Here is a 23346-nt window from a genome sequence, read left to right as displayed (position 1 = left end):
GAGAGAAGAAAAGAGAAGGAGAGAGATAGAAACATCGATGAGAGAAGATATCGATTGGCTGCCTCCTTTCTGGCCCCCACTGGGGATCAGGCCCACAACCTGGGCAGGAGCCCTGACTAGGAAATGAACCATGAACCTCTTGATTCCTGGGTCGATGCTCAACCATTGACCCACACCAGCCAGGCTGAACTGGCATCTTAATGAAAGTAAATCTTGTATACATCTCTCACATAAAGACATTTGCTAAATATTTAGAAAAATATGGGATTGTAAATCAAGAATGCAGTTCTGGCATTATTCTATAAAATAACTTTAGAGTTATGATATTCGTTAATTACATACTATAATATCATAATATATAAACCTGTTAGTTTAAACCTAAATCAACAAATACAAAGTTTTTATAATATATCAGGCACTGTGTTAGATGCTGGGCTAAGATATGATTGCCTTGATTGAGAAAAGGTATGATTTTTTATTTTAAAATATAATTTTAGTAGTCAATGTCATTTCTCATATTTTCCCAAGTTAAAATTAAATTATTTACCTTTTAAAATTTTGAAATAGATTTATATTTCAAAAAGATTTTTAAAGTTAATCTATTTGTTATAATTTAAATATACTTTCATATATTTTTTTATATTTGGACATTTAATTTATTGCCTTTTATCATAATTATTTGTATATTATTCACATCATTATACTTAATGATTTTAAGATTTATTTATGAATTACTGATAATATAACAATATGAAATAAATAAAAACAGCATTTGAGCAGCTAAACTCTACAAATTTTGTTTCTATCATGTGTAAAATAGACATTATAATAGCACCTACATAATATGGTTTTGGAGAACGTTTATTGAGTTAACTTAAAGTGCTGAGAACACAACTTTGCACATTGTCAGTGATTGATGTATACTAAAATTTATTATTATTATCACATTAGCCCTTGGAAAATTTTATATGAACTGGCTTATCTGTCCATCTATGTAAATATTTATTTTGACATAATTTTAAGGAACTGGCTTTATCAACTGTAGAAATAAGTAGATTATCAAATGGCTTGGCCCATTTATTAAACCAAATGTGACTCACCATGAGTTCATCTGTTTTGTGTACACTCATTGTTATATTTGTACTTGGGCTTTTAAAGCACAAGGAAGAAATGCATTGTGTGTGACCTCAGAGATTTGGGGTCGCGTTTTGCCTCCAGCATTAACCAGCTCAGTGGACTCGTGGTCACTTAACTTCCTACTCCTCATTTTCCTCTCCTGTGATGCATACTTTGCATATTTATTCAAAATACTAAATAAGAATATCCACAAACAGTGCTCAGTAAAACACCAATAGTACCCAATAAAAAGTACATATTATTATCATATACTCAAATATTTCTCAGGTCAATAAATAAAATAAAACATTCATTAGGCCCAGCTGGTGTGGCTCAGTGGTTGAACAGCAACACATGCACCAAGAGGTCGCCGGTTCGATTCCTGGTCAGGGCACATGCCCAGGTTGTGGACCCAATCTCCAGTGGGTCACACAGGAGGCGGCCAGTTGATGTTCTCTCGTCATTGTTTCTATGTCTCCCTCCTTCTCCCTTCCTCTCTCCCTAAAATCAATAACAAAAAATAAATAAAAAAACAAAAAACAAACAAAAAAAACCCATTCATTAGATAGAATCCACTTTTCATTTATCACAAGCACAATTTGAAACCCAAAATTATTAAAATAAATGCAGTTCTTGTATTACCTTTAATAACAGGTGTCATTTGCAACCTCCTCTTAGCTCTGTATTAGACCATTTCTCCAAAGTGTTAGAAAAACTAGTGATTCCCTGACTCCACCTCCATATACTCTTCATCCTTATTTTATTTTTTCATGGAATTTCACTCCTATGTTTGTTGGCTAGCACTCTGTGGTCAGGTGGAATCGAGTGGGGTGGGTACGTGTAAATTGGTGTATTCCTTGCCCTCCGCTCAGCTTCCATCAATGGCCATGTACTTAATGACAAATGGTTATGAAATACCAATACTACCCACACCTACCATTTACTGAGCGTAACCAACTTTATTAGTAGTAGCCCTGGGAGAGACTAAGGAACAGAGTGCATTTTGAAAATAGGAAAGAAACCCTGGCTGGTTCGGCTCAGCGGTTAGAGCAATTCCAGTCAAGGGCATGCACGTGCCTGGGTTGCAGGTTCAATGCCCGGTCCTGCTCTGGGTCATGTGGGAGGCAATCAATCGATGTGTTTCTCTCCCATCAATGTTTCTATCTCCCTCTCCCTATCTCTCTTTCTAAAATCAATAAAAACATGTTAAAAAGAGTTCTATGAGTTTCCAACTTGTGCAGTATCAGAAAAAACAGTATGGTGGTTTTTCGTGTTTGCTTCAGTTTTGCTTAATGGGAAGAAGTAACACTCAAACAAAGCACAGTAAGCAAAGATATAATTATATATATATTTTTGGAAAATTCCACAATCTTAAATAGTATCAGTTAGAATAGAATTATGTGAAATAGTAACTATTGTATTACTAAGAAGATTGATTACATAGAGCATTAAAATATAAATTTTTTATAATCAGGACTAGTTTTGTATATTCTTTCTAGAAACTTGAAGTTAGAGTCTATTTTTACTTCAAAATAAAGAGAAAACACATCCCTCAAAACAGTTTCTCACGTATTTTCATTCTGATAATGGATTGCATATTTGTTTTAACTTACCTCTTAAAATCTTGCCTGAGCCCACACCTTCAAAAATATTTAATATATCTGCATAATATATGTTAAAGGAATCAAAGCTCAGTTTAATGGAAAGTCCTTGGTTTACACTAAAGTAAAAGCAAAAAAATAAGGTTACTACACTTAACAATTTTCACAACTCTTAATACATTCTAGAACTTGAATGTATTTTTCTAAATGTACTTAAAAAAACACATACCGAGATCAACATTCTTAACAAAATTTTCAGTGTGCGGTACCGTATTGATAACTATCGCAATGCTATATGGCAAATCTACAGATTTTTTTCAACTTGCATGACTGGAACTCTATACCCACAGAAAAGTAACTCTCCATGTTACCCTCCCCCCAGTCCTTGGTAATCACCATTCTACCTCTTTGCTCTATGAATTTCAATATTTCAGATGTGTTATATCTGATGAAATCTCCTTACTAGGAATTGGTTTTTCAGATTTTGTATTTCTTCCTAATTCCATGTTGGTAGATTGTATGTTTGTAGGGATTTTATCCATTTCTTCTAGGTTATCCAATTTGTTAGTTTATTATTATTTATATTAGCTTCCTATGATTCTTTTAGTTTCTGTAGCATCATCTGTTGTAATGTCTCCTTAATCATTTATTTTACTTGCTTGACTATTCTCTCTTTTTTCTTAATCTAGCTAAATGTTTGTCAATTTTGTTAGTATTAAAAAACAACTGTTTCATTACTTAAAATTGTTTTCCTATTGCTTTTTAGTTTATTTCTTCCCTAATATTAATCATATCTTCCTTCTGTGAACTTTGGGCTCAGTTTGCTCTTTTTCTAATTCCTTAGGTTGATCATTTTGGATCTGTTCTTTTTTAATATAGGCATTTATTGTTATAAACTTTCTACTTAGTACTGTTTTTAACCCATGCCATAATTTTTAGTAAATAGTGCTTTCGTTTTCATTTGTCTAATTTTCTTTTTGATTTTTTTCTAAGGCCCATTGAGTATTTAAGAGCCATTAAAGACTTGCAGTTTTGTTTCAGGAGTTCCTAATTTCTTACTCCCTCTGGCGTCCGCATGTGGCACTGCAAGTTCTCCCTTGTTCCCTGCTGCAGCCAGCAGGCGAGGTGTTCAGCTGGCGTCATGGGAGACAAATAGCAGTTTCTGGGGCAGAGCTTGGAACAGCTGCAATATTGGAAGCATGCTGCTCTCCTGTCCGTCCGTCCTGAGGGAGAAGCCTTGGATTGTGCGCCATCTCCCAATTATGTCAAGCCGTGCTGGCCACAGCAAGTCGCCCCTGTTCCTTCTTTGCTCACAGCACGTCCTCAGGCATCTGAACTATGCTGATGCCATCAGTGCTCCGCGTGAGGCAAAGAAACTAGCCCCTTGGGCAGCCTGGGAGAAGTTACAGTACTGGAGGCATGCTCCACACTTCTTTCCTTCCAAGTGAGAAGTGGTGAGCCAAGACCAGATGTTCTGGTGCCCAGCTGTGCTGGCTCGGGGGAGGGCTCACATGAGTAAAATGAACCTGATCTTCTTCCCATTTCAATGGCTGTTCTTGGCTTTGTGCTCACTCGAGGGTACTGCCACTTCTTAATTGGATTCTGAATTTTTTATGAATGCATTATCATTGTTAAATTCATGTTTCTGTGGAGAAAAAAAAAAAAAAGCCAGGGCTTCCTATTCTACCATCTTACTGTTCAATGTATTTTTTATAGATATTCCAAAGTAATTTTCAGATGAAGTTAAGCCTTACTATTATGTTTCAATTATACTGTAAAAAAAAGCAATATATTTGCAGTATAACAAAATGGAAGGAATGTTTCCATTTTACTATGAAAAGTCAACTTTTAAAATTTGGATAATTTAATTTTAAATTTTTTTGAAGACCAAAATGTCACTTATAAAATAGTCCAGTGTAGGATATATAAATATTTCCTCATCTGAAACAGTTTTAAAAAGAATTATTTATAATTTACATTATATTCACTTACTCTATTTCAGTGTTTACTCTTTAAAAAATCTCAATAAGTATTTACTTTTAAAACAAACAAGAATAAATAGGGACATTTTTTAAGTATGTGGATTGTGATCAGTTGTGGCCCCTTGGGGTGGAAACTCTGTGTTATACATTTTCATTGTAGTTCTTAGTTAGATACTTAATTGTCTTAAATATGAGTTTATAAGCCCTGTAAATTTGACCTAGCTTTATTAAGAAGTGGCTATACCAATTACATTATTTTTATTTGGCATTAATAAAATTTGAGAAAGTGCATGAAGACATCATTTAAGATTCAAGCATTTTCCAGTTTCAGAAGAAATAATTTAAGATTTTTCTAAGGCTTTCTGCTGACATTTAGAGTAAGAAATGGAATATTTTTCATTTTACTTATGAATAATGCCAATAGTCATTTATAAATGGTTCTTTTTAAATGTGATGTGATTATATTGGAAACAATATCCTCCAAATTGGTAAATTTTTCACTTGGCAAAAATCACTTAGAATTGCCATTTTAAATACAAAATCACATCTCTGGCACACAAGTAACATATTGTGTAGAACATGAAAACAGAGAAAATTATGCTCCTAGTTATATTACATGACTTGCATGGAGCTTAGCTCCAAAGTAGAAATTATTTAAAGAAACAGGATGTTGCTCTTTCCCTGAATACTGCCAAGTAAATATGTTTAGAACAATCTTCCCTTCACACCCCATCTCACCTCTGGGCTGTGTCGACACAGGAAAACGACCCTCGTGAATCTTTATGGGGCCATTTCCTACCATTTGTTTGGCAAGAACCTGAACCTCTGCCTTTTAATCTTCTGTAATCAGCTGTTATATTGATTCCCCCTAGTTTTCTAGTGAATCATTACAATGATTAAAACTATTTTACAGTAGGTTAGGTTGTGAAACCAGAATCTCATCCAGCTGCTTAGAGACATGAACTAACCAGAATGTCATTTCTCAATGTAAATTCCATAGAACAGTTATACTGAATGCTCCGTGGGGGTGGCGGTGGGGTTGGTGGGGGTGGATTTCAGTGCTTAATAGGAAACACAGATTGTTTGGAAACTGACATCACAGGTTAACTTATTTAAGGCCATGAGAAGTCCTCTAAACTTTTTTTTCAAAAATTGCAATGCGTTTATTTCAACATTCTATATATTTGAGTAAAAATGACTTTTTCCTTAGTATATCTGGGAGGAACTTCAAGTAACACTCCTCTGTGAAAAATGCTTAGGTGAACATTAAGGTAGATCAACCATCAGCAGTTTGATTATTTTGATCATGATAATGATGGGCTTGGTCAACTGAATTAAGAGTTTGGAGGTTAAATATATAGTAACTGAACCAAGTGTTATTCAAGATCCAGCGAAAAGGATGTATACACAGGGTGGTCCCAGCTCTTCATCTGCCAGGGCCGAGTCACTCCGGAGGAGATTTTTGCACAGATGCTGCCCCAGGGAGAAAGGAGCTACTCTGGAATCGGGATGCCGTGCCGTGACATACCATTTCTTGTGATACAGAGACGTACACGTGTGCTGTCTAACTTGTCAGCCCTTGATTTGTCCCAACCACAGAAAAAACCTTGCTACAGAGCCCAACGAGATGGCCCTAATTATTAGACAGGATTGTTCACAGACAGAAGACCTTTGTAAAAGGTTAAGAAGAAGAGAGAAACTTCTTAGACAAGTTATCTGTTGGGAAGGCTTTGCTTCATCGCTAATGAAAACAGTTGTCCATAAAAAACTGATACATCACTCAAGGTGGTGAGACTTACTGCATCAGAGAATGACTTACTGACTTGAGAACAAGGAACAGAAGATGGCATATTACCGTATAATCCACCGGCAAACAACACCGGACTTGGAAGGCTTTGGGTGATCGGTAGCCTCAAAAGATCCCGAAGATCCAGTCAGCAAAAATCTTCCATCACAAGCTGTAGCTGTAAAAAAAAAAAAGGCAATTAATGTTAGACAAACACCAGCTTGGAAGGACTTCCCAAAGGAAATGGGATTTACACCGGCCAGTGAACACTTCGCAGGGCCTGCGAGGCTGAATCTGTGCGAGGCCATTTGACAGAATTGAAATGAGGCGATGACGCTGATCCGATCTCATGCTTCAGGTCCACTGGCTGTTTTCACATCCGCTTACACACCCCGGCACAGGGCCTTTAGGACAGCATTTCATTTCCGAACACTGACACCTTAGCGGCACGTTTAGTATATTATTTCATATTCGCGAGGAAGCAAATACATCGGAACTGTAAACTTCCGATTTAGAAAACTACCTGCTAATGTTTTGTCTTATTTTCCTCATTGAACTAGAGCTACGGTGAAGTTCAAGTATATGCAGAGGAAGTGCTGTGTCCTCCTGAAACAAGCAGAATGGGGCCAGGCAGACCATCCCTGTGATGCCAGTGGCCTGTGGAGAAATGCACTCGTTCAACCTCTTTTACCTCCTTACCCCTGTCCCTAGACTTGCTGTCTAGCTCAGTATTTCATTCACTATTTCTGACTGTCTTGCTTCCTCGATGCCTCATTTTCCTCTTTTAATTCTATTTTTTTTCTTTATTGATTTTTGAGAGAGGAAGGAGGAGAGAGGTTGAAACATCGATGAGAGAGAACATCGATTGGCCGCCTCCTGTGTGCCCCCCACTGGGGATCGGGCCCACAACCTGGGCATGTGCCCTGACCTGGAATCGAACTGGTGACCTCCTGGTGCGTGGGTCAACGCTCAACCACTGAGCCACACTGGCCAGGCAACTCTTTGAATTCTTATAACACATTTATTTTGTGTATTTCTTTTCAATGTCATGTATTATTAGTCACCTTTAATTTCTATCTGAATTATTTTCACCTGGATTAAAATAATCTTGAAAGCGTGAACCACGAGTCATACCTTATAGTGTTTTATTTTATACTTGCTATGTGTAGTATATGCCCCCCGAAAAACCATTTGCTTTTCACAAGTTTTTGTTTTTCTCAGATTATTTTCTATAGACTTAATTTCTTAGTTCTGCTGATACCATATAATAAAATAATGCCCCCTAGAATGTGTCCTTGTTCTCTGGGTATGTTGTTAATTCCTCATATGCCAGAAGCATTGATGGAGGGTAGGGAAATCAAAGAATTTATCAAAATTAAATTGCTGTTCTTGGAGTCTGAGTGCTGAATAAGCTAATTTTAAATTATGGATGGAAAAGTACACTGTAACATAGCAACTCTGTTAAGTTATAAAAGACAAGCTGGACCATGACATCACATATTTTATATGGGCACAAAGTCAGAGAATCGAATAGCACATAGAAATCTAATGTTTTTGGTTAACTTTCAGCAATTTTCAGCATAACTTTTATGCAGCATAAAAAAATTACTTTGGTAAAAAAATTTTTATGCTCAAAGTCTATTTAAAAACAATGAGCTAGGAATTGATTACACTGGATTATGACTTGCAAGCCTGATTCCCAGCAGGAGACGGCAACAAAAAATAATGACAAACTGAGAACAGAAAAGTTAATAACCCAAAATGCAAGGATTAATCTGAACAATCTGTTACAGACCTTAGGAAAGGAAAGAGAGAAAATTGTGCCTTGTGGAGAGAACTAAATTTCCTTTTATGTAATCCTGGAGCAAACAAAACCGATTAAGGCTAATTTATATGATTTAAAGATAACCAGTAAAATATGTGACTTATTAAAGCAGAACTTAATAATTTTCTAGACACAGAAGAAAATCTCCCTCACCTTCAACTCTGACCACCACAAATCATGCCAAATAATTGGGACAATTAATCACTTATCTTCCATGTCCATAAAAGTAAGAATACTGTCTGCTTGTGTTTTAGGTGATAGGTAGAGCTATTTAACCACAGTTTTTCAAGAAATATATGTACTCCAAGACAGTAAGCAATGCAAGAGAGTCCACTGCTATTGTAAATACTTGGTATTTAATGAGGCAGAGCGATCAATCCTACCAGCCCTAACATAACTGCTAGAATGTATAAAGTATTTACTGGGTGCCAGCCACTGTTATAAAGTCATTATATATGTATTAATGCAATCTTTACAACAGCTTTCTGGAGTTATAGGTAGGGAAGCTGAGGCACGGAGGGTTAGGTAACTAGCATAAATCCTCCCAGCTTGGAAGTGACAATTTGCAGCCAGGCAGCCTCATTCCGGAGAACACCGGGCTCCACGGCCCGATACCCTAAAATAGAGTTATCATTATGACAGCACCTCCTTTTTGAGCTGAAGAGCAGGGAGTGAATTGTAAACGGAATTAAAATGAATTTCATTTCTTTGTGACAGCATGGATGGACCTGGAGATTATTATGCCAAGTGAAATAAGCCCGGCAAAGATCAAATATCATGTGATCTCACTTCTATTATGGAATTCAAAGAACAAAATAAACTGATGAACAAAGCCGGTCCAGAGGCATGGATACATGGAACAGACCGACAGATCTCAGAGGGGAGGGGTGTGGGGAGGACTAGAAGAGATTAGCCAAAGAACATATATGCATATATACATAGCCTATGGACACAGACAACCAAGTGGTGAAGGCTGGTGGGGGCGGGGGGGCACAGGAGCTGGGTGGAGGGGAGCAAAAGGGAGGATAATGAGGAATATCTGTAATAGTGTCAATAATAAAAAAAGAAATTCCATCTTTTTCAGTGTTCTTAAAATTAAGATATTGATCATATTTGCAATAGCAATTCACAACAAACAAGAGGAAGCAGAAATAAGAGAGTATAAGAAGAAACAGAACAAGACCAATTTAAGAACTTGTAAAACCTTTTTTCAAAGCTGGCACATAATAGTAATTCTTCGTATCCATTCACTACAAATATTTCGAGAAAGAAATCAACAGTTTCGTGTCTCACAACAGGATTTATAATTTTCCAAAAAGCTGAGTCATGTCCCCATGGCAGATTGTTATATATTGGCTCTACCCTTGTCCAATCCCTCCCTGGGCACGTGACTGACCTGCACCTCCCACGTGACTGAGTCTGGTCAATAAACTGCTGTGGAAATGATTCGTTTATTTCCAGATGTAATTTCTAGAGATCTGTGTGGCATTCTTCCTTTGTCAGCATGTTGCAGAGGACCCAGGGGAAGACTTGGGGCAGAGGGTTGGTGGAGGAGCTGGAGGAGGAGCTGGGGGAGGGGCTGGAAGAGGAGCTGGAGGAGGTGCTGGGGACAAGCTGGGGGAGGTGCTGGGGGAGGTGCTGGGGGAGGGGCTAGAGGAGGAGCTGGGGGAGGGGCTGGGGACGAGGTGGGGGGGGAGCCGGAGGAGGTGCTGGAACCCTGAATGCCCACTTAAGGGCACAGCCCTGTGCCATCTTTCTGGGACTGTGATCTAAGTGATGACTAACCTATCATTGCCTGAAATTGCTGACATTGTTTTTCACAATATTTAGCCTGTCCTGAAGAATATGATCAATCTGACTGTCCAGTGTTCTATGAAAGTGCTGAGTTTTAGTGGGAAGGGATAACCTACTGGTCAGGTTCTGCTCTAAAGGGCCTTTGGTGAATTTCTTCAGGCAAGTAAAGATTAAGAAGAATTTTACTGAAGGTATTTATAATAAAATTACTATAAGATTGAACTACTTATAATAACAAAGTTCATAATGTCAAAATATTATTATTTCAAGATAGGGGTTTGTGCTAGGGATTTTCTTACATACTCAGTTAATTACAGGATGTTTCCGGAGAACTTAATTTTACATAAGGCAATAAAGCAGGATAACCTTTTGGGAAAACAGATATAACCCAGCCATGGTTGAGCAGGGTTACTGAGTGTTCAAGGTCATAACTTTTTATTTTATTTTAATTTTTTAAAAGATTATCTATATATAGATATGTATATATATACACATATATATATTTCTCTTTATTAATTTTAGAGAGAGAGAAAGGGAGAGGGAGAGAGAGATAGAAACGTCGATAGGAGAGAACATCCATTGGCCGCCTCCTGCGTGCCCCCCACTGGGGATCAGGCCCACAACCTGGGCCTGTGCCCTGACCGGGAATCAAACGGGCGACCTCCTGGTGTACGGGTCCACGCTCAACCACTGAGCCACACCAGTTGGGCAAAGTGATAACTTTTTAAATGACAAAGTGTTTTCCAGTTCAGTATCAGAAAAAATTCGGAGTGGGAGATAAATGAGCCTGTCAAATAATACCAGCTGTTCTGTCGCATTATCGGAAATGTCTGAACGGGGCTGGATTTAGGAGGGTCTGCTCTTAGGACCCACTGAGGGCTCCCTCTGCTGGCTCAGTCTTTACTCTCTGTGTGTTTTGCGCAGGGCAGTGAATTCTCCAAGACGTTCAAATCCAACTTCGGTGGCCGAGATCTCTGCCCACCCGCCGAGCTCCACTGTGCACTCAATAGCGGCCTGTGGAGACACCTGCCAGCTCCCAGAGAGACCTGAACACTGGCTAAGGCTGTAGTCAGCAGATTTCCTACTCACAGGGCAGCTGAAAAGTGAACTTTCCTGCTGATGCAATTCTAATCAGAAAGGAAAAACAATTTAAAGAACTCTTGGTTCAGCTAGAGTCAGCTATAAGTTGTGCAACCCTAAATAACGGAAGACCAAAAGAGGAAGTTGTGTGAGGAAGTCAACACTAGTTTGATTCTATTAATCACATAAACTGGAATTAGAGCTCAAACGGGGAAAAATGAGAGAGAAATATAGAGAGAGCATAGGTCCATTTCATACAGAAAGAAGTTCCTGAAATTAACGTTGCTGTGAATGTAGATTCATGGTCAAGGGCTTTTAGGTAGAAATGCCACTCGAGTGGGTGCTGAGGTGGTCCCTGGCTTTTGGGCACACCATTTAATAATTAAATGATAAACAAAACAATGTGCATGCCTGCATTCTAGCTGGATTAATATAGATTAATTGATTGATTGGTCGACTTCCTTATCCACAAATTTTTTATATTTATTTTCCATGATAGATACAATCCTAATTTTAAAATACAAGTAGTGAAGAAAACCAAGAAAAATAGAAAATGGGAATCTAGGGGATTAAGGAAGTTAGAGATAAGAAGGGCAAGTTGATACTAACGTTCAATTAACACAAAATCTCTGAAGATACTGAAAAGCAATAATGCTCTTTGATTGTCCTTAAGACAAATTTAAAGAATTAATTCAGTTCTAATACTGAGGCTCAAGTCATGAGTTTATAATGGCTCAGGAAAATAAGTCATGGCTTCATAATTTATTTCAGGACAAGTTGTCACTCTTATAAGATACATCTACTGTCATTTTTTGATATGCACTGATATTAATTTATCATAAAAATTATTAACTCAATGACAGTAAAGACCAAATTATAGATGTGGTTCGTTTTCTGATTATATACATCCCCCCATTTAAAGTTACTGATGGTCACTATACAGGCTTAAAGTTCTGTGTCTCACTTTGACATACATTATTATTTTTGAAATATAAGTCAGCATCACCTGCATTACCTCATGATGGCACACTTGTATTATATTCGCCCTGAAAAGGTTTTAGAAACTGCCTGAAAACCATAGCAAAAGAGAATGTTTCTTTCTTCTTTGAGTAACTTAGTTTTATAAAATAGATTAAAAATACTCTGTAGTCTGTACTTTCTTCCAATATGCTCTGAGTGCACTTCAAAGTATGTGGTCAAACTTTGAAGGTTTGAATTTTATCCAAGAACATTTGAATTAGGATTTCTTAGTAGAAACCTCTTTGGTCAAGTTGCCCCTCCCCCCCTTTTTTGAGTTGGTGATGGGAAACAGACCGACTCCTTCCCTGTCTTTTAAAGTATCAAGTAGATAGGTAATTTTTAAAACTTCGGTTGTTACTGGAGCATTCACCTCCAATTAATATCAAGCAAGAAGAGCAAAGTGACATCAGTAACAGGAGAGAAAATGTAGCAAATAGCAACGACAGCCTTTACACACCTCAGGAACTAATAGTGCTCGGGGTCAGTGTGAACACCGACCATGAATCACACCCCAAAATTATTCAGTTCAGGCTTGTTGTTTAATTCTTCAAGAACCAATTACAGGTTCGAAGTATTCAAATAGGTCTTCACATTGCTTAGTCATCTATATTTATACTTAGGCGGTAATCTCTCATATATATGTTACTCAGCTATACAAAGAGTAACTATGCTTAAATCACTCCCAGCCGTGCTTGGCATATCGTGAGTGCTACTTAAGTTCTAATTAATAATAATAACAGTATCATTATTAACAGATGTCAAAATTTACAAAGAAAACAGATGTTTTATTCATGAGACGTTAAGATCTTATTCAAAACTGATTTCCATTGTTCACAGATCTACAGCTCAAGTACACTTTCTGTCTATTTGTTTCTGTGCCTAAAGGCAAATAAAAGCAACAATCGACATTAAATAATGGCAATTACTGAGTTAGGGACCGTTAAAATGGAAAACAAAGACTGATATTATGCTGGTGAAAAAACAGGGAAAAAAGCATTCAAATTCATTATAATTACTTTGGAATAGCTTAATAAGGGATGAAAAAGAATGTCATTCTCTTCCCCCACTATGACAGGCACTGTTCACCCCAATCCTTTCCGGCATCAGCAAATGAAATTGTTTAATTAATTAATTTTAATACTGTATAATAAAGTTTAAGAAAATATTAAATAGTTATTTTTTAGATTTGGTGTTAAATTATAATCATGGACATAGGGTAACCATGGATATAGGGATAACTTATTCTCCGGCCGTTTCTAGTACCTGAGGGGTGTGTGTGTGTGTATGTGTGTGTGTGTGTGTGTGGTGTGTGTGTGTGGTGTGGTGTGTGTGTGTGTGGTTTGTGTGTGTGTGTGGTGTGGTGTGTGTGTGTGTGTGTGTGCGCACAGTGAGGGTCTATGTATATATACATGGTCTTTATACATATGCATGGTCTACATATATACATGGTCTAGGTCTATGTATTGTGGATGAGAAGAGGGTCCCCATAGCAAGTAACCTCACAGGGTGATGCAATCATAAATTTGTAACTGGGCAGGTCATGGTGGGTGTCACATGCAGCATATAACTTCTTTAGGAAAAGGCTTATCTTTGCCTTAAGCAAGTCCTGTCTCTGGGCATCTAGGTTAACATACCTTTGAAATGCCCTTTTCAGACCTCTCTTTCTAATAGTTGGCCATGCTTTCAAACCCCTCCTTCTAACATGTGAGGGCAGGGGATTGTAACTGTCCTGTGGTCTGATGCCCGGCTTGCTTGCTCCTGCCTGTATGTCCCCTTCCTTACGTCTCCTCCGGAATTTCACAGGTCCACGGGCACTGCACTGTCGCTCTCCAGGGCCTCACACGTCTCACATACATTCAATGTGGCTTAAATAAACTCATAAAAATTCTCCCCAGGTCTGGATGTTTCTACGTTGACAGTATATATACAGAGTTTATACAAAGTAAGGGGAGGCGTGAGTAGGGAGAAAACTGTACTTACCACAAGTTTTGGTGTCTTCATCGGAACCATCTGGACAGTTTAATTCTCCATCACAAAATAAATCAATTGCAACACAATTTATAGCATCAGCACAAGGTCTTGAACCAGGCAGGCACTGCACTGAGACGTTTCCTTTAGAAAAAAAGATAAAGTTTGTAAGTTTACAACATACTAGATTTAATTTCTTACCATGGGTACAATGTTTTAATACTTATGATGTATTTTTGTCATTTAGGTTCTTACTTATAAACATATATTTCAATTTCCACTAGAAATATTTACTTCATTTAATAAATCAATCATTTGTAAGAATTTGAAATTTTACATTTTGAAAAAGAAAATTCTTCATAGATGTTAAATATGAATGTTTACTCTGTCGATTTTAACCTTGATAACTCAATACTACAGTTTTGACATTTGACCCGTACTGTGTACACCTCTTAGTACTGTTATATATGTTTATGGAATAATTTATTGCATTGTTTTCCACATCATCTGCATTACTGATAATCACTTCACTTACTCATAAACATATTTTTTGAAAATAGTGTGGCTGAAATCAAGGTTTGCATCTGCAGAGCAAAACTTGTCAGCAGAAGCCATTTTATAGCAAAATAAAACACTTAAAATTCCCAGCACATTGCTATATTGAGCAGTGGAAAAACCCAATGACTATTTCCTTCAATATTATTTTGCTTCTTGTGTCAGAGGTTCTTTTTTTTTTTGTATCCTCACCCGAGGACATCTTTGCATTTATCCTCAGATAGAGGAGGAGAGAGAGAAGGAGAAAGAGAAAGAGAAACATCGATGTGAGAGACACATTGAATGGTTGCCACCCACATGACCCCAACCGGGGCCGGGGACAAACTGCAACTGAGGTATGTGTCTTTAGAGGGAACCGAACCCGGGACTTTCCAGTCCGAGGGCTGATGCTCTAACTGCTGAGCCAAACCAGCCAGAGCAAGTCAGAGGTTCTTAATAGGAAGTGTCTGCCTCTGAAGAGTTCTGTGCCATCTCTCGCCAGGACCCGATCAATGTGCAGCTCTCAGCCTGTCCTGTCCTCCACCTGCTCCTCTTCCATACGCCCACATATACAGATCCACCAAGAAACACATTTTAATTTCAGAAATTAACTTGGAAATTTTAGGTGCAATTCTATAAATGACATATGGTTTTACGCTTACTAGATAAAGATATATGTCTTTATTTTTTAGAGTGATATGAGAATTTGAATATTTTTTTCTGTGATTAGGTAACAATGCTGGTCTAAAGTTTTTGAAAAATCTTTAAGCTCAATGCATTTTTTTTGTTATTGTTCTTAATCTTAAAACCGGCACTGCACTGCCATCTGCTGGGTTTTGAAAGCATTTGTTAAGCTGAAATTTCTCCTAATGCTCCATGAAATTAATTGGGAAAATAAAAGTGCTTATATCAATGAGTCTACTAAGGTAATACTAAATTTGGAATATTTATGGACAGAATTGCTGACTATACACACAACTAAATTAGATTTTTGTAATTAACTTTAATGAAAAAAGATGTAAACATTGAGAAATTCATGGATCATCTAACATCTAAAAAATCGAACAAGAAAAAGATCAGAGCCATTCCCAAATGACAGAATATCCTCATTTAAGACAATAAAAAAATAATAAAAATGATATTGAGTAAACTGGAATGCATACTATAACTGTTGATATCTATGGGATAGTCATTAAGAGAGTCCTTAATCATTGAGTCCCTGACGCATGACAGGTGGAACGTGAATAGTATTCCATAAATGCTTTCTAACCGAATAAACAACAAAAACGCTTTATTCTAGAAACTCTATGTCTTATTGTAACAGTCGTTAATAGAATTCTAGCTATTCAGCATTGGAAAGAACAGATTTTGGGAATAGCTGGGAAGATGTATATTTTTGACTAAACTCCAAGCTCCATGAGACTAGAGTCTCTGTCTTATTCCTTCTTTTACCTCCATCCCTTACAAATTTGTTACACAAAGAAATAGACAATATATACTTATGGAGCGAGTGAATAATCATTAATGATATCAAGGGATCCCAAGTGGTGCCACTTGCCCACGTGGTTTGAGGTTGGGTCTATGAAGTTTAATAGGCAATAGACAGAGACATGGAGCATCGGGAAGGAAGTTCCCATGGGAGGCATTAGAACAGACTGAGAGATTGGGTCATTGACTAATTAGTTTTTAAAAGAGATACATAAAAGTGTTATGGGAACACCAAGGATTAGGTAATTTGTTTCCTTTTTTATTGCCCGGAAAAATTTTTCTATTTTTTGTTTAGATAGAGTGGGAGGGAGAGAGAGAGAGAGAGAGAGAGAGAGAGAGAGAGAGAGAGAAACATCAGTGTGAAAGGGACACATCGAGTGGCTGCCTCCCGCACGACCCAACCAGGGCCGGGGACAAACTGCAACCGAGATACGTGCCCTTAGTGGGAACCGAACCCAGGTCTCTCTGGACCGCAGGCCGACGCTCCAACCACTGAGCCAAACCGGCCAGGGCCAATTTGTTTCCTTTTGAGGCAGAGATTGTAAACATATTTCACACACTAGGTTTTGAAGGATGTCTAGAAAAGTACAAGATGACAGTTATATGGTGTGACAGGAGCACATCAATATATGGAAAATAGATGAATCTAACTTTTCTGGAGGGTGGATTGTTTATGAAAGTCATGGAGGGCAGGGAGTGTGGTGTCAAATTCTAGGGCATTTACTTCGTCTTTTTAAAATGTTAGAAATATTTTTCTATAGCAATGACACGGTAAGTCTTTAGATATGTGTGCGATATGACCAGTCCATGTTTCATTCACACAATTCTGGACAACTGGAGAATCACGTGGAGAGAAGAGACCAAGAGGAGTTGTTACAATGGTCAAGGTGGCAGTTGAGAGTTGGATCTCTTGCACTAGCAGAGAAGATGGGGCATGGATTCAGTTGCTGTTTTACCAAATGGGTGAGTTGTAGTGGCCAGATGTGCTCCTGACCAATGGGAGGTGGAGAAGGGGTGCTCAGAATGATGCCTACTCTTCTGGAGTGGCCAGTTAGATTACCAATGGCCACTAGTTACAACAGTAAGTAGAAGAGGAGCAGCTGGTGGGACTAGAAAATAACTCCAGTTTGAAGTATTTTGATTTGAAAATGGAAATATTAGGAACTCTAACTTATTTTGTACTACATTTCTCCAGACTCTGTTTCACAAACACTTTTCAGCTGCCTTGCTCAATGGAGAAAGAGAAGTTCCTCATATTGAAACCAATGTGAAAAATATAAATGTAATTATTCTAAGAGGGTAGTACATTTCAGGGTTTTATCAGATTGTATTTTAACCTCTTCTTTCATACATGATGACAATTTCCAAAAAAACCCGCATAGATGAAAACATTAACTGTTATAGAAATGAGTCAGATGCCAGTTTTGTTTGTTTTTTAATGACCTCCCATTCTTAAAACTAGAATTCTTTGACTTGTGGACTACTTTATTTGTCATTCATTCCTTAATTTTTGCTCTGGTCTTTCTCCTTTTCTAAATCTGCCCTGTACTCAACAGGGAACTTTTAGGAAAGGAGTTAAATGACTGTATTTTAATAGAATGTTAGTTGGTTCTGTTTATTAGAAGCTAATCAATTGCCAGAATATTAGTTACTATTATCTTGAGTGGGGAAAAAACCTGCCCCTATTGTTATTTCTATAAGGTATTTTATCTTCAGGCATATTTTCTGGCATATTATGCAAATCTACCAGTAAATAAGTATGAATTGGTGTTCTGTAAATAAAAGTTTTAATTGTCCATTTATATTTGTACCATAAACGATTCCGTATAGACTCAAGGTGATTCCTTCAGCGTGCTCCAAAGTCTCAATAATTTCTAGTGATTTGAGGTGAGGGTCCACCTAAGCCTACTTGGCCAGGCCCTGTGCTTCGCATGTGGAGGATGAAAAGACTCCCCCGCCTACCCAAAACCAGTTATAAAGAGTATTACAGCAAGATAATAGTTTGAAAATCATATTTTGGAAATCTTTTATTTTCCCTCTTTCTTAAATGGGAGGAATGATGCTTAGCAGCCAAAGCTGTTTAAGACAAATGAAGCCCTAGGGCCCTGTAGCTTACTTAGCAGTGGAAGTAGAACATGATCCAAGAATGCCTGCCTTTAGAGACCAGGTTCATTTCACTCCACTGTATTGGAAAAATAGATATCAACTTACAGAAATTCTCATCTACTTTGATAGAACAAATTTAATCTTTTTAGCAAGACTGTGGCTGGTCAATCCAAATGAAATTACAGTGGAAGTAGATACTTTTAACAGTTCTGATGTCACGTGCATAGAAATGTCTTCAGTGCTTAGCAATATATTCATGTTGTTCTCTTAAATGTAGAGAAAGAAAAACACTTAAAGTCATAATGCATTTGGTGTCAGAAAAAGTCTCCATGTTATAGTCCTGGGGCAATTCAATTGGGGAACATAATTCTACCTTAACTTCTCCTGACCCATTTTCATTAAATCAGCCAATTATTTTTCTTCAATCCCCCAAACCTTCCACATAGTGGAATTATAGCAAGATTGCATTTTTGTAGGAGTTTGAGAAAGCCCATGATAGTGAAACTGTTTTTCTTCAATTACTGCCTACAGAGTAACAAAAGACTAGAACAAGCTGTAGGCTACAAACCCTTCAAGCTTTTGAACAATTGCCCAAAACAACCCCGCTAGGTGCTCTTTAGCAGCCAAGAAATCAATCAGTGTAATGCAACTTTAGTTCTCATCTCTCTCCTCTACTGTTCCAAATGGGTCAGTAAAACTTTATGGTAATTGGCAGCAAAGACAATTGAACAATAGAACATAGCCCGCGTGGACTCTGTACCCGCTATCGTACAAAAATTTTCTTTGGCAGAATTTACAGTAGCATTAATGGCAGGGATATGATGCATGCATTTGTTGATTTTTCGCAAACTCTGTCTTCCAGGCATATAAAAATGAGAATAAACTTAACATGCTTGAAAAGCATATTCATAATAAATTATGGCTTGGAAACTGCAGTTTTCAAGTTTAATTGCCTTGTTCCCCTCTATAAATCTATAGTATCTTGCTGGCTGAGAGGAATAAATTGGAACTATGATTTGGGCCTCATGGATCCAGTAAAAGAGGGAATATGATATTTTGCCACCTACTTACCTTATTATAATTCTTTGAAGATTGATTCAGGTAAGTCAATACAGTCTCCAATAACAGGAAGCTTCGGAAATGGAATTCTTTGGTCAAATAAATGATTAGATTAAAACGAGCATTACTGAGTCCAGTCATCTCGTTTTAACTTTAGTTTTTGAAGATTTTTTTTACAAAACGTATCCAACTGCATTTTTTTAAAAGTCAGAACAGGGAGCCCTGGCCAGTTTGGCTCAGCGGTTAGAGCATCGGCCTGCGGTCCGGAGAGACCCGGGATCGGTTCCCGCTAAGGGCATGTACTTCGGTTGCAGTTTGTCCCCGGCCCTGGTTGGTCGTGCTGGTGGCAGCCACTCGATGTGTCCCTTCACGTCAATGTTTCTCTCTCTCTCTCCCTTCCTCTCTCTCCCTCCCACTCTATCTGTACAAAAAATGGAAAAATATCCTCGGGTGAGGATAAAAAAAAATAAAATAAAATAAAAATAAAAAAGAATAGTCCAGCCTTTTTAAAAGTCAGAACAGGGAAGGAGAAGGGACGCAGCACTAGTTTAGTCCTCGCCTTTGAGCGAGGCGTGAATGGCGCCAGTACTGTGGTATTTGTGTCATCTCTCTTAATTCTCATGACCACACTCTAAGACATATCTTTTAATTATCTTTCAGACAATAAATATGAAATTTCGAAAGACTACGTAGCTTGCCAAACACTACATATAGAATAACTGGTGAAACGAGTTAATGGTGGGCTTGCTATGCCTTTTCAACGATTGAGAATTTTATGTTACTTTTTGGTTTTCATTGTGAATAACAACTGTTTAAAGTGTGAAAGCTACGAGCCCTGGCCGGTTTGGCTCAGCGGTTAGAGCGTCGGCCTGTGGTCCGGAGAGACCCGGGTTCGGTTCCCGCTAAGGGCACGTACTTCGGTTGCAGTTTGTCCCCGGCCCTGGTTGGTCGTGCGGGTGGCAGCCACTCGATGAGTCCCTTCACATCGATGTTTCTCTCTCTCTCTCTTCCTCTCTCTCCCTCCCGTTCTATCTGAACAGAAAATGGAAAAATGTCCTCGGGTGAGGATAAAAAAAATAAATAAATAAAATAAAGTGTGAAAGCTACGAGTAAATGTATGCTGATCCTACATTTAGTAAGAAGGGCATTTCTGCTCCACTCTCCTGGAAAGACAAGTATGGGAGGATTTTACTGTATGTTTTCTGTCTCCCATTCATCATTTCCTTTGGCTGGATGAAATTAGACGGCTCAGCTACTTCTTATATTTTTGGTGGGTATATCTTCAGGAGAGTAAGGGGGAAAAACTTTTTGTTAGTTCAAGGAGTCCTTGCTTTGACATTGATTTTTCTCCCCTAAGTCATTCCACATATTTCTCTTAGGACATTTGATATACCCGAGGGATCCTCAATAACTGTGGGTTATGTGACTCACTCAGTGAATCAGTGCAAAGACAAATAGAAAACAGGGCACTACTTTGAATATTTGTTGCTGACTTTCAAAGTTTTGAAAATAAATTAATCGAAATATATTGAACTATATTTTCAGTGTACTTTTAGGCTAAACAAATGAGCCTTAATCCAGCCCGAGACCATTTTTTGAAAGTGTGTGGAAAGGTGACTTTAGATGCCATAGTCTTCCACCCTGGAGAAGATACTGTGGGCTGAAGAGCAGTTTTATTTTTCTAAATGTTATGCAGCTCTATGAATAACAACGAAATACAACTCCAGGCAGGCTTATCCTACCATAAAAGACCTCTGTGGATTTGAAGGTGTGATAGTTTGTTTCATAAAGCATTTTAATGATTTATGGATCACTTGCTTTCCAAACATCACATCAGCCATTTTATGCAAGAATTATTCAGTCTTACCCAGAAGGGTATTTGCACAGAAATGTCCTCTCCTTGTATGTATATAACAATTGATATAAAATTTTAATAACACAAGAATGGCAGTGTTATTTTTGGAGCTGAAGATCTGGGCAGTATTACCTACACAGAGTTTACTTGAAAGAGTAGGGACACACGCGGGCCATTTAACATGACAGTGAAATGAAGACCCGAGGAGCTCCTCAGTTAACCAGCAGACAGACAAAAGAACAGTGGATAATTACTAGAGATTCAGATAAATTGTCACATCAAAGACACATACCAGGAGTTGGCACAGAGTACACACTTAAAAGTTGTTGAATGAGTGAATCCAAGGCTACTTTGGTACTAATTTGGCAACCAGTACCATGTTAGGAGGTGTGAAAATAAAATTTTAAATCTCATGTAAAATCAAGTCAGAAAGCCCTGTAGGGAGAACCCTCACACACACAACCACTCGCTGCACTTGACCGGTTTTGTCAGGACTGAGATTTTTCTGCTTGCTTAGCAGCAGGCCCAGCCAATACCACCATGACTTAGCCAATGGGAAGCTACTACACTTCAAATCCTGTGTCTTCCAATGGCATCTTATTTTAAACAGCCCCTCCCAACCTCCCCATTTTCTCTAAAAAGTCATATTCGCTTGCTTTTGCCATAGCTTGCAATCTCTCTGGCAATTCCTGACTAAACCCGTTTTGCGTAAAAATAACTGGCTGTTTTATTTTTAAAGTGAATAGAGGAGAGAGAAAGCATGCCCAACTTGCATGCAGAGAGAATAATCAAAGAAAAAAAATTCTCACATCGGGTGAAACCTACACTTTGAACCCATGAGTGGCATTCTTAGCAATAAATAATAACCACAGTTCTCATAGAGGACTGGAGTGAGGTCAGATAATCCAGGCATTAGTCCCAAATATATTAACTTTTGGTGAAATCATAAGCTAAAACTGCAAATTTTTAAGCTATAGTTTCCTTATCTATAAAACAGGAGTAATAACTGCTGTGTTATCAGAGAATTCTCAGGAGCCTAAAATGAACCATCACTGAAAACTTTTTTAAAACAAAAGAAATAATATTATTAAAACTGACCTGGGGTTGCCAGAGGACTGCTGGTTGTTAGTTTGCCTGTAAAAATAAATGACATTAAAAGAACTATTACATTTTAAACCGATTATTAGGATTTTATTGTATATTCTTTCCTGTTTAACCTTTAACTTGACAGTTTTTTTTTAAGTTACTGTGAATTATTAGTATCTATTAACTCAAGAATATATCATTTATGTCTGGATCTAAGAATAAATCTTTTGTTTGTTATCACTGATCTTTAGAATTGTAGAGTGGAGGCTTTTAGATTTTTGTCTTTCATTTTTTAAGTATAGAAGGTGATGTTTTTTAATTATCAATAGTAACTAAATATAGGAGTCATTAATTTTGTAATGGCTGTAGACTTAAATGTTGTAGTTTAATCTGAAGTTTGGGATATGCTTGGATTATAGGCTTGGAGGCCAAAGGAATTGCTTTCAGTTCCTGAGTTTGACACTTAATAGCTGTGTGACTTGTTTTTTGTTGTTAATCCTCACTCAAGGATTTTTCTCCATCATTTGAATTTTAGACAGACTGAGAGGGGGAGAGAGAGAGAGAGAAACAGCGATGTGAGAGAGACGCATTGATTGGCTGCCTCACGCAAGACCAGACCAGGGCTGGGGATTGAACCTGCAACCCAGCTACGTGCCCTTGACTGGCATCGAACCAGTGACCCGTAAGTTCACAGGCCAGTGCTCTAACAGCTGAGCCAAACTGGCCAGGACTGTGCTGACTCTTTTTAAGTGAAAAAATTATTACCTCTGTACAGGATTATTTTGAGAATTAAAATATAGTACTTGGCCCAGTAGATATTTAAAAAAAAAAAAGAGTTTTCAAATATTATAAAAATGGTCATGATTATATAGAATATAAAGAATTATATTCTTATGGTTTTATAATAAGTTTCACTTTAAAAATCATTTATATATAAATTTGATATTTGGAATGACTTGTGAAATATTCAGAAAAGTTGTATTAGTCAGGATTTATGAGAAATGTATTTCCAGAGGAGGAAAGAGACATGCTCAGTGATTCTAGTA

The 23346-nt window shown here is 37.7% G+C and overlaps 1 protein-coding gene across 1 annotated transcript in view; it reads right to left on the bottom strand.

Annotated features, from left to right (window-relative positions):
* Window positions 1-23346, bottom strand: part of TMPRSS15 (transmembrane serine protease 15) — a 115810-nt gene that overhangs the window by 71061 nt on the left and 21403 nt on the right. The window contains exons 6-9 of the mRNA XM_036242927.1: window positions 22313-22348; window positions 14185-14316; window positions 6555-6663; window positions 2730-2836 (exon numbers count right to left, since the gene is read on the bottom strand). Coding sequence (XP_036098820.1) covers window positions 2730-2836; window positions 6555-6663; window positions 14185-14316; window positions 22313-22348 — 384 coding nt within the window. The remainder of the gene's footprint in view (window positions 1-2729; window positions 2837-6554; window positions 6664-14184; window positions 14317-22312; window positions 22349-23346) is intronic.

This window comes from Molossus molossus, unplaced genomic scaffold (genome assembly GCF_014108415.1).
Source record: "Molossus molossus isolate mMolMol1 unplaced genomic scaffold, mMolMol1.p scaffold_m16_p_5, whole genome shotgun sequence".
Lineage (NCBI taxonomy): Eukaryota > Metazoa > Chordata > Mammalia > Chiroptera > Molossidae > Molossus > Molossus molossus.
This window is presented reverse-complemented; position numbering and strand designations above follow the sequence as displayed.